Source organism: Manacus candei, unplaced genomic scaffold (assembly GCF_025592945.1).
Source record: "Manacus candei isolate 608988 ecotype Guabito, Panama unplaced genomic scaffold, ASM2559294v1 h1tg000046l, whole genome shotgun sequence".
In the NCBI taxonomy this organism is placed as follows: Eukaryota; Metazoa; Chordata; class Aves; order Passeriformes; family Pipridae; genus Manacus; species Manacus candei.
The window spans coordinates 8,169,500-8,186,868 of record NW_026138094.1 but is presented as its reverse complement, the minus strand read 5'-3'; the positions used below and the strand labels follow the sequence as shown (position 1 = coordinate 8,186,868).

The window sequence follows — 17,369 nt, the reverse complement described above, 5'->3', positions numbered from 1 at the left end:
AAAGTAGCAGAATGGTAAAGGTAGGTGTTCAAACCGATGGCTCAGCCACATCACTTTACTGGATGTTTTCCAAGAGTCTTTTTTGCTTGTCATTGACCTTCTTGCTAACTTTGACTTGATATGAAAGAATTAATTATTGTAGAGGAAAAGTCACTCTGTTCTATTACATCATCATGCCCATGGCACAAGTTCCTGCTTAAATTTCAATGCATGTTTAATGAAAACTGTTTCCTCGTTCCCTGCTATCTAGGGAAAAAAACCCAAACAACCAAACAAAAAAAACCCCAACAAACCCTCAGTCAGGCAGAAGCAACTGTTCCAAATCTGTTTGTTGTTTATACATAAAACTGATACTTCATGTGGTAGACAAATGAGCAATCTATCATAAACCAAACACCAAAATGAGTATCCTGGGTTATTGTGGTGGTGAAAAGTTGTGTTATAAATACAGTTGGGTTCTCAGTACAAGAGAAAACAAATGGATTTTACTTTTTAGCTCCTTAAAAACATACCAAAGAGATCTGCAAGCACAGATTGCCGATTTTATGCCCATTCTGCCTTTTGTATCACAACAGTATCAGGTAGCTTGGAAGAGATTTCTTCCAGAACACAAGTTTGCAGAGGTTTTCTTTCCTGGCTGATGGTGTGTGTTATCTGTTAGTTTTTCTAATGCTCTTACGTTTCACTTCACTTTTGACTCCTAGTTCTGAAAAATGCTTGAAAATTTAGAATGGATAGATGCAGTTTGATTGCAGTTGTTAAAAAAAATCTCTGCTGTGAGATCATTAACTATAACTAGTTGTGGTGCTAGAGCCTGGTTTATGAATGACAGAAGAGAGACCAGACTGGATCTGTACCTGCAGGTTGCTGCCCTGGGCTGGTGGTACAGTGGTGGTAAGTTGGCTCAAAAATGTGTGGTGCAAGATAAGCACTTGGAAGTGCTGCTGTGGTGTGGTATGAAGTCCTCCAACAAAATGGGTGCTGAAGAGGGAAAAGGAACTTCCTCATAATGATAAAGCAGGGGGGCAAAAAAGAAGGGAAGTGGATTTACTGTTCAAGAGCACTTGGTTTTCCTCTGAGTCCTGAGCAGTTTTACTTGAGTTAGGGAAGGTGTTTCCCACTTTGACACGTGACATCCTCAGGAGCCTATGTTTGAGGTGGATGAACACAAGGTAGTTTCAGGCTGTATTTGAAAAAGGAGCAATTTTTTTAGACGGACCAGTATTATTTGGATTTTATATATATATAAAAAAAAAAGACATCCAGCTGTCACCCCAAAGCTACTCAGTGCAGATTAGCATAAATCAGTTAATTTAAAATGTAATCTCATTACAGTTTGTACTAGGGAATGCCGTGAAATATCATTTACATGGTTGTTCAGGGCAAACTTGCAGTGGGTGGCTCCACTGCTCAGCAGTGTGTAGATCACCTGCTTCTGTCATGGTTGCTTGAGCTCACCAGTGATATTCAATAGCCTTGTTAGGACTTGGTTGAACTTTGAGCACAGTTCTCAATATTTGATGACAGATCATTGATAGTCACAAGACAGTAATCAAGAACCAGTTGAAGTGATTCATGCTTTGGTATAATTAAGTTACTGTACTGCAAAGGATCATCCTAAGAAGTGCCTAAAAGTTGCTTCCACTTGATCCTTTTATTTATATGAAGAGATGGTACATCACTGGATTAGTGCTCCAGTCACAAAATCCAGCAAGCCTGTAATAGTGTAATATTTGCTGATAATTTAGAAAATAGCCCTTAAGAGGGCATTTTGAAGAGTCATAGGTTCATTCTGTAACTCTAGCATTAGTTAGCCTATACTGGTTGGCACTGGGGTTTCTCCATAGCATAACCAAATGGCTCTCTGGTGTGGCAGATTCCTTGATTAAATTTCTCTGGCAGCCATTTAAATTATTTTGAGTGTGAACACATTTGTGGAATTGCTTGTCTGCTCCTATGACAGTGTGCTGGGATATATGCCAAAAAAATCTGTCTTTTTTTTTTGCAGCTTCATAAGACAGAATACTGTACAAACCATTTTGGCTCTTACACGTGAAAATGTGAAATCAAAGATAAAGTGTGATGTACCTGAAGTGGAATCTCATAGTACTTGTAGACTTGGACAGGAAGGAGGTAGAGAAGGAGGAAGTCATCTCATAATTTAAAGAGTCAGTGTCAGTAAAACAGTGAGGAATTTTAGACCTGTGTTTGTGTGAATTCAGGGAAACTGGAGAAACTGGCACAGAGACTCTAGCTGTGTGCCAGGGTTTCCTGTGAATCTTGAAATTTGATTTTTCTCATTTGACAGTTGTTGTTATAGTTAACTCCAAAAATCCTTAATCTAATGCCTTCCTCTCAATTTAATGTTGGCATTTAGGCTGCAAATCTACTGTAATTTCTATGGTATTCTGGCTGACATGCTGGAGTGGTACTTGCTGAAGCACAATGCAAAATTCAGTGTTTTGTTCTGATACAGTAAATTTCTTGAAATAATCTTTATTGGCTGAACTGCTAGTGTTGATTTATTTTAACATAAAAGGCTCACAACATAAAGTCATGCTCAAGGTACACAATCTGCATGCGGGACTTTTCCTTAATTGAGGATTTTTGTTTTTCTTTCTATCCCCAAAATTAGATTTTTAGATTGATAGGGGATTAAATTGCCACTTATTTCTGAAAATGTACATGGATATTTTACGGAAGTGTATCATGATGATGGAGAAGAACCTGTTTGTGTTTCTTGAAAAGCAATCTAAATTCCTCTGGATTATTAAATTTGGAGATAATGCATTTTGAAAAGGGGATAAACAGCATGTTGTAACAAATGGTTTTGTATAAACAGACAGAAGTAGACTTGAATAGGTTATGAAGAACTGAGGATGTGTGTTCTAGCAAAGGTACTCTAGAAGTCACTATTTCCTCCAAATGTGACATGATTGGTGTCATTCTTGGTGTGTGCTGTGTTTTCTTTGTCTTTGAAATGAATGATTTCATTGGTGTTCTGCTGGAGAGGGGAGTGCCCAGTGTCAAACTCAGTCCCCTTGCAGGAATGCAGGAGCTGGTTACCTCATTTTCCTGGCCTTGTATATTTATGGACTGTGTTGTAAGGGAGAGCTTGACCATCACTCGATGCCTTAGTTTAGTAGCAGTTAAACAGCAGGTCTCCACAGCATTATGGAATGGGTTTTGTGCCATCAAAATGCTCTGCCTGGATAGTTTCTGTGGCTATCTTCAAAACTAATTTGTTGCTGTTGCTATATCCATGCTGCTCTATATGCTTTCCAGTTCAGGTAAGGGATAATGGGACAGCAAGAACCATAAGAATTCAAACTGAAAATATAAGGTGTGGTTAACTTCCCGGATTCAGTAAGCCTGAAAAAAGAACTGGCCTCATTACTGAATATGTATTTGGCACCTTTGAGGATTGGCACAGATGCTGTAGCTTTGACCGTGAGCATTGCAGGGCTTCAGCTGTGTGACATGTCTGCAGTCCCACAGCAGCATTCCACTGGCACTCTCAACTGAGTAAGGAGAGAGTAAAAATAGCAGTGGTAAACTTTCCATCTTTATCGCTCGAAGCTGAAGCCCTGGGGGGGAGGAGGGATTTGGTGTCTTATGCTTATAATTAAAGATGCTTTATGATAATACATAGTTTGTACATAGTGCTGTCAGCCAGAAAACATTAAGTACTGTGCAGTGGCAGTTGATGCCATTATCCATGTTGTGTGAGGAAACTGGGGAGGGACATGGCCCAAACCACAGCCATATGGCCGAGCAGATGAACTACAAGTAATTGTGTCCCATCCTCCTTCGCTTTACTCGCTGTCAGCAATATTCCCAGTCTCCTCTGTCCCACTGACCTGCTGGCGTGACTGAGGTCTCTTATTACTCTGTGCAGGAGTAAGTAAAGAGTCTGGGGTGTGGATTCTTAATAACCAGCTTTGGTGCACATAGTTCATGCTGGCATGGGGAGACCAGAACTGCTGGTAAACCTAATTTGTTTAAATTGAGGCAGTAACATGGAGGGCTGGAAAATAACTACTATGACTGTTAACTGTGGAGTGTGTTGGGGCCTTTCCTAGACCTGGCCTGAAGTTGTAGGTACAGACAGCTGTACTGCTTGTGAAGGTTGCTGGTTTGGTTTTTTTTCTACACACATAAATGTAATCTGTAAGCCACACGACATACTCATGGGTTACTGAGTGGAATAGGCTGGAGAGCTTTGAGCTTTGCCACCTGATAAGTGTTTGTGGGTAAGGGGGAGCAGAAGTGATTGCATCATTTATGTAGCAGTAGCTGCAGTTCTCAGTAATGGAGTTCCCTCTGGGAAAAAAAGCATGCCTATCTTTTCTAATTCTTTTTTTTCCCGTTTTCAAATCGGTGTTTTGCATGTGCCCACGGTAACTGAATTATTTTCCTCTTTGGCTGTACTGAAGGCTGGTTTCCATGTTGCAGTGTTGCCCTGCTTGTTTAGAACTCTCTGATGGGCTCCACAGGAGAAGTGCCCGAGCATATCCAGAAATTTAACTTGACTCTCCCGCTCCGTTGGATGGAGCTCTGTTTCCACAGAGACCAAAGCTTGTGTGCTTCAAGGAAGTTATTTTTAGGAGCTGCTGTTTAGCTGGTGGAAAGACTTTCTTCCTTAATAGGCGGGCAGATTGTAACCGGATTCCTCTTTTTCCAGAGTATCTTTTGCCTTTTTCTGTCATGTTCTTTCCATTTTTCTCTGTCGCTCAGTTATCCTTTTGTTGCTGCCTTCTCACCCATGTCTGCTCTTCCTCTCTTCTCTTTCACTTTCTGTATCACTGTTCCTGTTGTGCAAGGATCTAATACCACAAGGAAGTTTGCAGAGTGAGGGAGGGACCCAGCCTTTGCTTTAAGCATGTTGTATTTTAAAGATAAAATCCCCAGGTCGGTTTGTACCCCAGCTGAGCGGTGCTTGCTGAGTCACCAGCTGGGCAGCATTTGGGAGGACACAGAGGATCATGGAGCCAAGCCATGGCCCTCAGCTCTGAGGACCTTGCACAGGTCAGTTATTCATGGCCCTCATGAGTTGTCCTGTGTCCTTTGGCCTCACAATAAATAAATTTTACTTGTAGCTGTTTCTGCTGATGTTTGCAGTAAGCTTAGTGTCTCACTTGTTGATTGATGGCCTAATGGTGAAGGGCTTAAAAAGATAGATCTGTTACAGTAACTTGTCTATCTTGGAAAGTTGGCCTGTCCTTAAATAAAACAGTCCCAGAGATTCTTTTAGTTGTCAGTCAGTAGGAATACAAAAATAGAAAAGACATTTATGTAATGGTAGGCTAAGAGTGCACTAACTCAGTATCCTAATCCCTTTTGTGATTATTTCATTTGTCAAAGTTGTCACATTGACTTTCTATGGAGTTGGATACTGAATAGTTGTAGCATTTATTTAATGATGAAGGGCTACTTTAAGTTTAGAGATCTCTGGGTTTTTTAATGACTCTGTAGACTGTATCTGACTTTAACTGGCATACTAAGAAACTGAGATTTTTCAAACAAAATAACATCAAAAGGAGCGAATCCAAAGCAGATGAATGTTGAAGAAAATTGCTATACTTAGGCAATTGTATGTGTTGAATTCTCTTGCCACCCAATGCTGTCCTGTTACCCTGTGATTCCCATTCAAACATCTGTTTCCGTATTCTGCTTGTAGTGTAAACCTTTTAGAAAGGGAACTTCATGCTTGTCACGGCAGTGGAGTTCAGGATGGTATTGCAAAACCTACCAGCATTAATATATCATTCCATCTCCACTGAAGTGCCATGCAGAAGATCTTGTTTCAGTCCTGTTTTCTTGTATTCCCTGATGTGGATGCATTTCTACCTGTCTTTAATACGATGTAACAGCTGGTCCATCAGCAGATTGGATGCCTGTGCTGCCTTCAGAGCTGCATGCCTGCAGCCCTCCCCACCCAGCCCAGGGAACGAAGCCTGTGAGGACAAGACTTCGCTCCAAGATCTGATAACTGAGTCAACTGTGCTCCTCTGTGTGCTGGACTATATCTGACACTAAGGGAGGGGAAATAAATCTGCTAGGAGAACTTCACAAGATCTCTTTAAGAACATCAGGCCGTGTCTGTGGTGATAGACCACCAGTGTGAGCTGCTGCTTGGTTACCAAGAGGATAAAATTTTACTCCAGGGAGATATTTTTATACAGTTGCTTATTCATATTATGGTAGATGCCAAAAGCACCCTTATGCTCAGCAGTATAGAAGTACTAAGAAAAATTCAGTTTCACAGAGGCTACAATCCAGTCTAGTTATACTTCATCATAAAACGAGGCAATCTTGACAGCCTGTAATTGCATGATTAGTACTGGATTATTCTTCTATTGTAATTGTAATTTTAATTATTAATTGGTTATTCTTCCATTGTAATTTTTCTCTTCTGCACATACCAAATCAACCATTTCATGCTTGAAAGCTGAGTACTCTCCAGGCCTGACCATACACCTTGCAAGCAGCTTTGCAAGGAAATCGAAACCTTCCAGAGACACAGGGGGTATGGCCTAAACTGTAGGGTTTGATTTTCATTGTCAGTGACAGCAGGACTGTCGACAGTGTAGACAGGCAAAAAGACATGTTCTGCACAAATTTATTTTCTACTAGAAATGCATTCTCTTCTGCACTTGATTATTCTTTATACAGCTTGCAGTAGGAAGTGGAGTTACAGATAAAAATCTTCTGGGTAAATATTTTATAATTGAGTAACAACTTTGATTTGCAGCTTTTCTAACAAGTTGTGGTGGCCAAATGCTCTTCACTTCTTCCTATCCACTGTCACCTCCTCCTGTGCCCCTTCCAAATTCCTGTCTATTTTGCATACTTCAAGTGAAAACTTAGTCTCATCCTCAAGTTTTTTTGCAGTATGAAACAGCACACAGGCTAGGACAGTATTACAGACTAAACAGGAATATCAGGGAGCCATCCAAGACTCCCTGTGAACCCTGAATTTTATGGAGTGATGTATCTTTATAGTTACAAAATAAACTTGACACATTTTAAACTGGAAAAGAAAGATGAGGAATAACTTATACTAATCAGAAATTGGAAAAATTAACAGACCTGTCTTTGCTGTCTTCAGCTACACTAACAAGGCGGTTTTGACTTTTTGTTCCAACTGCATGGAAGGAAAGGTGGGCAGAGGAGTAACTATTGTGTTTAATGGTTGAAAAGGTCTTTAGCACCTCGGACATCCAACTGAAATTCCTGAGAGTGACTCTGGATAGGGGAAAGGTCTGTTTTGCTGTGCTGTGGAGTGAAAAACAAGAGCTGTTGATAAAGAAGGTGAAGATTAAGGGACAAATTGACATTCCTTCTTTGAGGACAGTTCTCTTTAACCTTTGTAATATTTTGATTATTTACTTTAATGGACTGGTTTAAAATTTAGATGTATAAGTTCTTGTCTCCTAGAAACAGATTTTAAAGAGCTACAGAGGAAAGGGGGGATGCTCCTAATTTTAGTTTCTTTGGTTTGGTTTTTGCTTCTGTGATGTGAAATGTGTTGTGTTTTGGCTTTTTTTTTTTTTTTTCAAAGGGATCTTTTTTTTCTCTACAGGTATGGTGTTAGTCCTGAGAACATCATCCTGTATGGTCAGAGTATTGGTACTGTCCCTACAGTAGACCTGGCATCTCGGTACGAGTGTGCAGCGGTAATCCTTCATTCTCCCTTGATGTCTGGATTACGGGTGGCTTTTCCTGACACTAGGAAAACCTATTGCTTTGATGCTTTTCCAAGGTATGTATAAATGCTGCAAAGATGGTTGTTCTATACTCAGCATGCTCTTTAGGTGTTTAAAAGGGACTAGTATGCAAATAGATACCAAGACTCGTATTTGTTTCTCCCTGCTGGGGATTGTGTAAGATCGCGATGTTTGTGACCAAAGCAAAGTAAGTCGCTGTCCCTGTTTTGGAAGATTCTGAGATTGTTTTAAGAAGCTCTTGAATATTTTACATACAGAAAACTATATACAACTGGTTTTAGGATAAAACAGTTGCTTTTATAGCGTGGTGCTTCATTGGAAAAGCAATTGCAGCAGACCTAAATTAGAGTATCCAAATATTTGGGAATAGTAGAGGTCCTGAGAACAGCAGATATTCCAGGAATCTTTAAGAACTCCGTTTAAATTATGGGAGAATATGAGAGGGGAATCCAGTCTCTCTGTAGCAGGGCATATAGACCTGGGGGCGAGGAGGGGAGGCACAGATAAAAACCTTGGTGGTCCATAGAAGGGAGAAGACAAAACAGACACTGAAGTCTTGTGCAATACTTGGCTTTGCTTCAGGTCATGCTTGGAATAAGTCTAGTAAGGGATATCTATAGCATTTCTTATGTTTGTTTTATTTTGGTTACAACAGATCAAAATTAGAAGGTGGAGGAGGCCATAGGTACAAATCTCTAGCCAGAAGAGCTGGAGGGAATGGTGACCAAGTCATAGTGGCTCTCACAGTGTCCATGTCCAGTCCCCATGTTTAGAATTCTTCCAAACAGGTTATTAATTAAGTAATTAAATTGTTGGAGGTGCAGACAGAATATGAAGCACTTATACTCCAACTCATTCATCATCCTCAAACCTGAAATCCAATATTTACAAATGCTTCTGCGGGAGCAGGAAAAAACAAAGCCTTAAAAATAGCTCTGATTACAGAAGTAACAGTGATTAGCTGTTACCAGCCAAATCAAATAACAGTTTTAAAAAGAAAAAGTGGAAGGGGAAACAGTGACAACAGATGTACTGTAGCACTCGAGTATTTTGTTCTTGCCCTACTGAGCTTTTCATTGCCGTCAGTCTGACTTCCCTGGTACTGGGAGCAGTGAAAATAAACAGCAGTGCACTTTATGAATGTGTGCAGCTCAACTGTCTGTCTTCACGGTGGGAAGCAAAATAGTTCTGTGTGCACCTACAGTGAATTGCTATTATGTGCATTTTATGTTGGGACTCTGTGAGAGTTTGGTCTCTGTAGATTTTTCTAGCTGCAGAGTCGTGTGGCTGAGAATACTAAGTAAGGCTAATGTGCAGTTTAAATACTGCTTTATGAGTCGCTGAGTTGGCAATGGGACGCCTTCCAATTTTCTGCAAAATACAAATATTATCTGGCTTAATGGTCTGTGAATATATGTGAAAAAAAATAGTTTCATTATCTGAATACTGAAGTGAAAGGGGTTTCCTACAATTGAGAACTTAGTATCTAGCCATGAAAATTATGCATAAATATCTCTGTAGCTGTATGTAGCTGATACATCTGTCACATTGTGGGACTTCGGGATAGACCTTTTCCATGGGCTTAAAACTTCAGTTTATATAGCATGTTGAATATAAAATATTTGCAATTTACATTTAGCTATGATATTAATTTGGGGATGAAAATTATGGGGAAAACTAAAATCTGCATTATTCTGAGGCCTCTCTTATGTTTTCCTGTATGCAGCATAGTTGCACACAACTCAAGTTCCAGACAGGAAAAGTGAAATAGGCTACATTTTAAATAGCACCTTAAATTACTTGAATCTTGCTTTTTTTTTTTTTTTTTTTTTTTGAGAAGTATTGAGACAGGCAGAAATGTGTTTACACTCAGATGTTTACTGGAATACCAGTGGCAGTTCTCTAGAATACTGAATGCTGAGGTTTGTATGTGTGAGGCTTAGTGCTTCAGTTTACATCTTAGTTTTTAGGTAACTTTATAGTTTCATAAAGCTTCTCTGAACCTGTTTTTAAGTCAGCATATGCTGGCATCTGTATTTTTTAAATAATTTTAAGCAGTCTTGATCATGTTGTAAAATCAACAGTCCTACCAGAATTGGATGCCTCCGTGTTCTTCAGGAGCAGGAAAATCCAAACACCTTTTATTAGGTAGGATAAAGAAGTAGACTTGTCCTTCTGTCAAATCGAATATTACCAATATTCATTTTTCCACCCACTTTAGCTGAATCTGCCTAATTTGGGTGTTCAAAGAGAGGTTCAAGCCTCATGAGCCAAGGCTTTGTTTGTTTGGTTTTTTTTAATGAAATCTTATGACTGGAATGTAGTTAATTAGTTCTTAAGCTGTTAAATTGGACAGTGATAATGTGTAATATGAAGAGTCCACATTTGCAGCATGTCCCATGGAATCTCACTTGCCTCACAGTGTTTTTTGTAATAGATACACCCTCTGTTTTGGTGGGGGCTTTTTGGTGCCAAACCTTATTTACATGCTGCCCATTCAACCTTCATGTTGTTAGCACTGGTGGGATGGTGGTGATGGCAGTGCAGGCTCCTGTTTACACGTGTATTTTGGGAATGAGCCTTGTCCCGTATCACTTTTGCACAACTCCGACGATTTGCAGCCATTTGAAAACATGCAGTGGTAACTGGATGTATCAATCATTTAATGGTATGAAAGTTAAAGCCCCGAACTGAGCTGTGTTTTCTTTTCCTTCCCCCAGCATTGACAAGATCTCTAAAGTGACCTCTCCTGTGCTGGTCATCCACGGTACCGAAGACGAGGTGATCGATTTCTCTCACGGCCTGGCCATGTACGAGCGGTGTCCGCGAGCGGTAGAGCCCCTCTGGGTGGAAGGGGCTGGGCATAATGACATAGAGCTTTATGCACAGTACTTAGAGAGACTAAAACAGTTCATATCTCACGAACTCCCCAACTCCTGAAGAAGCCTACCTGATTTTACCTCAGTTACTGTGAACGGAAGAAATTACCTGTTTTTGCACATGCTTTAACTGGATAGCTGTAATAGCTTTATACTATGAAGAAATGCCCTGCCTTGAGGGTGTTCTAATCAAACATCTGATGAAATTTGTCTTTTATATCTGGAAATGATTCTACTAATGCACACAAATATGGTCAACTACTGTAATTCCAACAATTTTTAGCTTCGTTGCCCTGAAGGAAGTGGGAATCCTAGCTGCTTATGGGGACACTTTTTACCTAGTGCTGTATTAATCGAAGATCAGTTCTCTCTGTCTCACTTCAGATCATTTATAATTCTGTCCTACAAAGACTTTTTCCCCCAGTGTTCTCAGTGTGGAGAACACAACTGTTATGAGCTACAGCTTGTTCTGAACAATCATGGGTTCAATCTAAGGGAGTACTTTCTCTGTGAAGTTTCTAGCTGTGGTATTGTAACTGGAAAGTTATTGTGATGAAGTTCCCCCTCCTCCCTTCTAGTGTTCTTTTGTTAACTTACTGATCTTCCCAAGTAAATTATTTAAATATACTTTTACCTGAAAATAAACAAACTACTATATGGGGCTAAACTCTGTAACGACCTCTCCATTACTTGTATAAGCATAACTGGAATATTCTTAAAGGATCTAGGGACAAAATTGCTTTTGTTTAAAAATAAGTGTGTAAATTTACTATTAGAAAACTCATTTTAATATTCAGATTGTCTGAATAATAGCCATAACAGACATTTCCTTCTGTAAAGCATTCCTGTAGACTTTTTAAAAGTACTGTACATATTTGAATTTACATTGTGCATAGATTCTTAATTGGTAGTTTTAATTTAAGTCTAGTTACAATAAACTGCAAAATTCTGGTTTGTATATGATTGAATACATTTTGTTAAAATATGTTTTTATCCCTATATTATTTTGCTATTAAAGTTTTATAAAGTTTCCAGGACAAAAAAAAAAAAATTTACACATTTATGTTTTGATGAATTATGTAACTAAATTTTCATTGAGCTGATCTTTTTAGTTTAGAAGTAATTTGATTCTTTGACACTGGAATCGCACAGATTATGCATCAGAAATGCAAAACACTTAAAAAATTGTTACACTGCTAGCATAGGTCTAATTTTTCCAAATTTAAAGGCCTTAAATGTACTGTAAGCCTCAGATTGTTGTATAAATTGATCGCGATTGATTGCAGTTCGTGTCCTGTTGCTACAATGCAACACAGTGATTGTAATGGAATAAAGGATGCATGGATTAGAGCTTGCTCAAGTTTTGAATCTTATTTGGTGCATAATTTTCATACACAAGGGAAGTATAAATACAGATTTCTTGATAGAGCAACCTGGGTATGTAAATCAGTTGTAAAAGAGATTATGTTTAAATGATGTTCAGCTGGTTTTAAGTAATGAAAAATCATGATTTGTTGCCTGGAAGAAATGTTTGAACACAGTTGTTATGAATCCTTATAATAGGCCTGCAGTTAATTTTCAGCACTGCAAGTGTGTATTGTCTTTGATTATTGCCTTGGCCCTATTTCTGCAAAAGGAAAAAACCTGGTATTTTCACTTACAGTGGAGGGAAATGAGGACATGCATCCAGCTCCACGCCATCTGGGTCCTTAGGCTCTGGATTTGTGCATCTATGTTGTCTAGTTGGGGAGTTTTAAATGTCCCAGGCAGCAGGGCCCCTAGCTGTTGTCTTGGTGACTCTTCCAGCCAAAACTGGCAAGTTTTGCCTATTCATCACCTCAAGCTCACCACTTCCCTCCTGTATTTTAAATAAATGTTCAGATACATGTTTGATTTTAATATCGTATTTATTGTACTTTCATAAATCCACAGTGGGGTTTTTTTTCAGTGTGTGCTTCCTGAGACTATAGCCCTGGGAAACAAAGCTGCTGTCTGTGGTACAGGTAGTCAAGATAACTTTGAGTCAGCCTGTCAATGTAGTGACTTGGGGGATTTTTGCCTAATTGGGCACTGGTTTTTTTCATACCCAGGTTGAACTTTGTGTTGCTCTGAAACTTTAGCCTGCAATGTTTCTTGTCCTTATGACCCCTTATAGCTACCCTTTTACTTAATACAAACTCGTACGTTTAACCTTTTCTCTATAAATTGATTTCTTTGATTACTACTTTTTCAACACCTGCAGTCATTTTGTGACTTGTCTTTGCAGTTGCTTTGCATTTTGTCAGTATTCCTCTGTTAATGAGAGCCCCAGATCCAAATTCAACATTACTGTATGTGTCCTGTGGTCTCTGCACAAGCAGCCTGAGTTCACAGTGTTCTGGATGAACATGAATTTCCACTTGGACTATCTTATATTTGCCTGAATTCCTGCTTAACTAATTCTCAGAGGTGCCTCGCTAATCTGGTTTCTGCATTGTCTGTTTTGCTTTGTGAAGTTAATCTGCATTTAAGTAACACAGATGTTTTGCTCTTAATTAAAATGTTAATGACCTATCATTGATCCACTGGTATGGATCTTCTTACCACTATTTTAATTCAGTGATTTGTTTACCTGTTTGGTCCCTTAAATAATATTCCTTGTAGCCTGGTTCTCATCCAATAGTTCTTCGATTAATTCTGATTTTTTTTATAATTTTCTGACATATGCTATACACAAAATAAATCCTGATAGTGAGCTGCTTTATATTGTAAACTTGTATCAAAGCATCACTTTCAGGCATTTCAGAACACTGCTGGTCAACCTTAGAACTATTAGTTGAATAAATGTGGCCAAGTCATGAAGCTGCAGTTAATCCGTGACAGTGGATTTCAGGTCTTCATTTTTTTAAAATAAAAAAGGGTTAGAACAGAGTTTTTAAATGATGGGAGAGGAGATAATGTGAGGTTATGAAAAACAAATTTTGGGCTAAAAAAAAAAAAATAGTCTGTTCCAGCAAACTGCTAACACTCTGTCATTTAAATATATAATATGGGCCTTTACAAGAACTTGTTATGCATATTTTAGAGCTATCAAGGTGTCACTGTAGAAATGGCTCTGTGTGCCTGGATAAATTATGCAACGGGTCTTCCAAGGGTGTGAGCTATCACTAACATTTTATTGTTGATGGGGATGCTCTGTCCATTTTTCCTGTGTGACTGACCATTCGTGTTCATGTAGTACAGCCACTGATGAGGTATGGCTTGTTCACAGGAAGGTAAGGTCTGGTACATCTGTTTACTATCAGTAGTTGTCTAGCGCTTGCACTTTGAAAAAGCCAGAGAAGAATATTTGTTACAACTTCAAAGGTGGCATTTTCCAAGGAGTCTGATATGTATCCTTTCAAAATTTATGTAACTGTTATAAATTTAACTTGTACTCACATGGAGGCCTGTTACCTGTGTTGCCTCTGCCGCGTTTTTGTTCCTCGTTCTTCCATGTCATTCCTGTAACTTGTGCTCTGCTCGGGGCACTGGCCCTTTAGCTCTAAATACCCAAACCTGTATTTATGCTTGGCATTGTACACATCTTCTATAAACTCTGTATTGTATTTGCTTTTTCTAAATGGTGCTAAACATAGAAATAGAGACCCAGTGTACCTGCTTCCTCTGGTTATTCGTTCAGCCGTAAACCTTGATAGTTCTTATTTGGAAAGTGTTTTCTCCCTTAGGTCTATTCTCGTGAATGCAAACTGATGATCTGGTTTAAGCCCATTTAACTTTTTCTCTATATCCTTTCTTGTAGAGTTCTCCAACTATTTCAGCTCTGAAATTTCTTGTGTGGCAAATGCAGTCATTTGTACTCCAGCGCTGGGTAAGGGTAAGGGGCCTCTTTGATGGTGGGCACTCTGCTGTTGAGAATGAGGTCAGGCACAGAAACTACCTGCGGAGCCTGTATTGCTTTCCAAGTCCAGTGGTAGTTCTTAGATCAGATGGGTGTGAATTTCAAAGTGAGAGGTTGAATTTGGGTCTCATAACTTTGCCACAACAGTAAAAAGCAGGAGCTGGTCCTTGTGGTGGGAGAGTAAGCGCTGCTCCTTTGACTCTGCCTCTGTCGATGTCTGGTTTTGAAGCTGGGTTTCTGCAGTAACTAAGCGAAGTCAGCACAAAGTGTTAGGGAGACATGCCTGCTATCTTAAAAAAAAAAAAAAAAAGAACCCCCAAGAAGACCCATACACCATTAGTATGTCAGTTATAAATTGCCTGCTGGTTTCTGTACGGGTAAAGGTGCTCTGGTTTCCTTAGGGCCCGGCGGTGCGGGGCTGCGAGCGCAGCACGTCGCTTTCTAAAGTAGAATTCCGGGCTGGCTGTACCTGGGCGCTGCTGAGCGCGGCTGTGTTCGCTTCTCCCGCTCCGCCTGGGACGGAGTTGCACTTCCCTCGCTCGCGGAGGCCGGAGCATCCCCGCTCCCCTGGGCCGTGCCAGCGGCGGCTCGGGACAGAACCGACCCTTGTGTTCGGCGGGGGAATCCCTCCGGGGAAATCCAGCCTCCGTCCGCCTGGCTCCGTGCCGAGGGGCAGCCGGGCTGCGCTCCGTCCCTCCCCGCGGGGCTGCCCGGGGTGGCCGTGGCCATGCCGCCAGGTACGAGGGCGGGCGGGGGGCGCCGGGCTGGGAGGGGGCTCTGCGGGACACCCCCGAGGAGCCCCTGGGCCGCCCGGCTGCTGCTGCTCCTGGTGATGGTGATCATGGTGATGGTGATGGGCGCCCGGCCCGGGGCGCAGGCGACGAGCGGACACGGTGAGTGACGACCCGGGGACGGGCGGTGCTGCCGGGGGAGGCGGTGCTGCAGCCCCGGGGGCAGAACCTTCCCCGGGACTGGGGCCCGGCTGCCAGCTCGGGCTGCCCGGGCTGTGGCTGCTCCGGGAGAGGAGAAGGCGCAGGGCTGCTGGAACTGACCCTTTCTTTGTCTGGAGAACCAGCGGAAGGGACACAACACACCTCTGGATCCCACTTTGACTTCAGGACAAACATAGGTGGCTCGGTTTGACTGTGACTTTGAAGGTGACTGCAAGCAGTGGGTCCTTCATTTATTTTCTCCTTTAGTCTCTTAGGCCTTTTTTTAGTTTAAGGGCTGCCTCTGAAGACAGGACATCGATCCAAAGTTTGGTTTATTCTAAATAACGTTTTGCAAAGCAGTTTGCTCTGGAAGCTTTGCAGACCTGCTTAAAGATTTAACGTTGCTTACATTCCAAGTCGCTCGGCTGCAGCGGTGCCATTAGGTGCACTTAGGAATGCTTTGGATCTGCCCCCAGACTGTTTCCCTTTGGCTCAGACCAGCACCAGTGGGATGGCAGCAGTGCCTGCCAGCCTCCTCTGCATGAACCATCGGCCCTCCAACACGTCTGCCCAGGAGGATGGGGTAATGTGGACTCCACTTTACTGGGGTCCTCCTGGAGCTGGGTCCTCTTTCCACTCTCCTTGGGAATTCCTCCCAGGGATCTCACACAAGCAGTTCACCTCCTCCCACATCAGCCCATCGCCAAACTAAACAGAAGAGCTCATTGATCTGTCAGGGGTCTTATGAAAAGGGCTCTTGCAATGCCTGTCGATTGCTCTGAATGAAAGATGCCATAAAGGTGCAAAATGCTGCTTTTGTTATGACATGTTCCCGAGTTACCTGCTGCCATCTAGTCCTACCAGTCATATTTTACAGTTTCTAAGTAATGCAGTGTTATATTTCAGGGATGATCCGGTCTGTCCAGCCAGAGCATTTGGATCAAATTCAGGGATGAATTACAGCCATAAATGGGCATTTTGATATGTGAAATTCCAACATAACAGTACAATACTTAACTAATACTTAGTTAATACTTAACTAATACAGTTACAATATGCAAGCAATCTCTTGGACCCTAAGTCACAACTTTAATCTTAAATCAAACAAAAATCAACAAACCTGAAGCTTGTCAAACATGCTGGGCTGGGATGCCCCTGTCGAAATAGAAGAACAGTCTTAAAAATCCTGTTCTCTGCTTGGAAATGAAAGGAAAGGCCGCAGGAACATTCCAGGGCTCCCAGGACCTGACCTCCAGCCTTTAGCAGGATGCCGTTACACTAAAACATTCAGCATTTCAAACACTTCTGGCAACATGCCATTGAGTTTTGGGTTCCTTGTCCCTTTTAATTATCGGAGCTTTCTTTTGTGTTTGCAGCCCTACTTATCGTGAAGTCCCAACCTACTTATATTGCATGTAATTGTTTTATTGATTAATTCTCAGAGTGTCAATTGAACCTTTGGGCTCAGCCTGGAGAAAGGAGAGGTGGGTAGGAGCACTACCTTAGAAGAAAGTTTGAGCTTCAGAGAGTGACAATTCTCCCTTATCAGTACCTTCTTACAGCAGGATGAAGCTACTGTGGCCTTTGAGCAGCTACAGCTTAACCTTGTTACACCGAGATAGTGGCTTTAATCAGCAGGCAGAGACCAGAGAGGGCACCTAGAAAGCAAAACTGAGTTTTTATGTGTTAGATATCTGTTAGAAAATTAGAAACTGTGCTGGAGCCTGGGGCTGGACCCAAAATGCAAATGGCTCAGTGGGAGTGTAAAAGTTTCCTTTCTTAGGCAACTATGAAAAAGGCTTTTACAGTCTTTATTAAGAATCATTATTTTTCTTAACATTTTCCAGCAAAATTTATATGGAGTAGTATGTACTCTTTTGGTGATGAGGGTTTTTTTAGGAATCTGTATACTCTGGCGTGTATGTATGAATAACTGAGATAGTTTTCC

The 17,369-nt window shown here is 41.0% G+C and overlaps 1 protein-coding gene across 1 annotated transcript in view; it reads left to right on the top strand.

Annotated features, from left to right (window-relative positions):
• The window catches only part of ABHD17C (abhydrolase domain containing 17C, depalmitoylase), a 28,882-nt gene extending 16,923 nt beyond the window's left edge, over positions 1 to 11,959 (top strand). Inside the window, exons 2-3 of the mRNA XM_051796965.1 lie at positions 7,586 to 7,765; positions 10,451 to 11,959. Of these exons, the coding sequence (XP_051652925.1) occupies positions 7,586 to 7,765; positions 10,451 to 10,670 (400 nt within the window). The 3' untranslated portion in view covers positions 10,671 to 11,959. The remainder of the gene's footprint in view (positions 1 to 7,585; positions 7,766 to 10,450) is intronic.
• Positions 11,960 to 17,369: the final 5,410 nt, after the last annotated feature.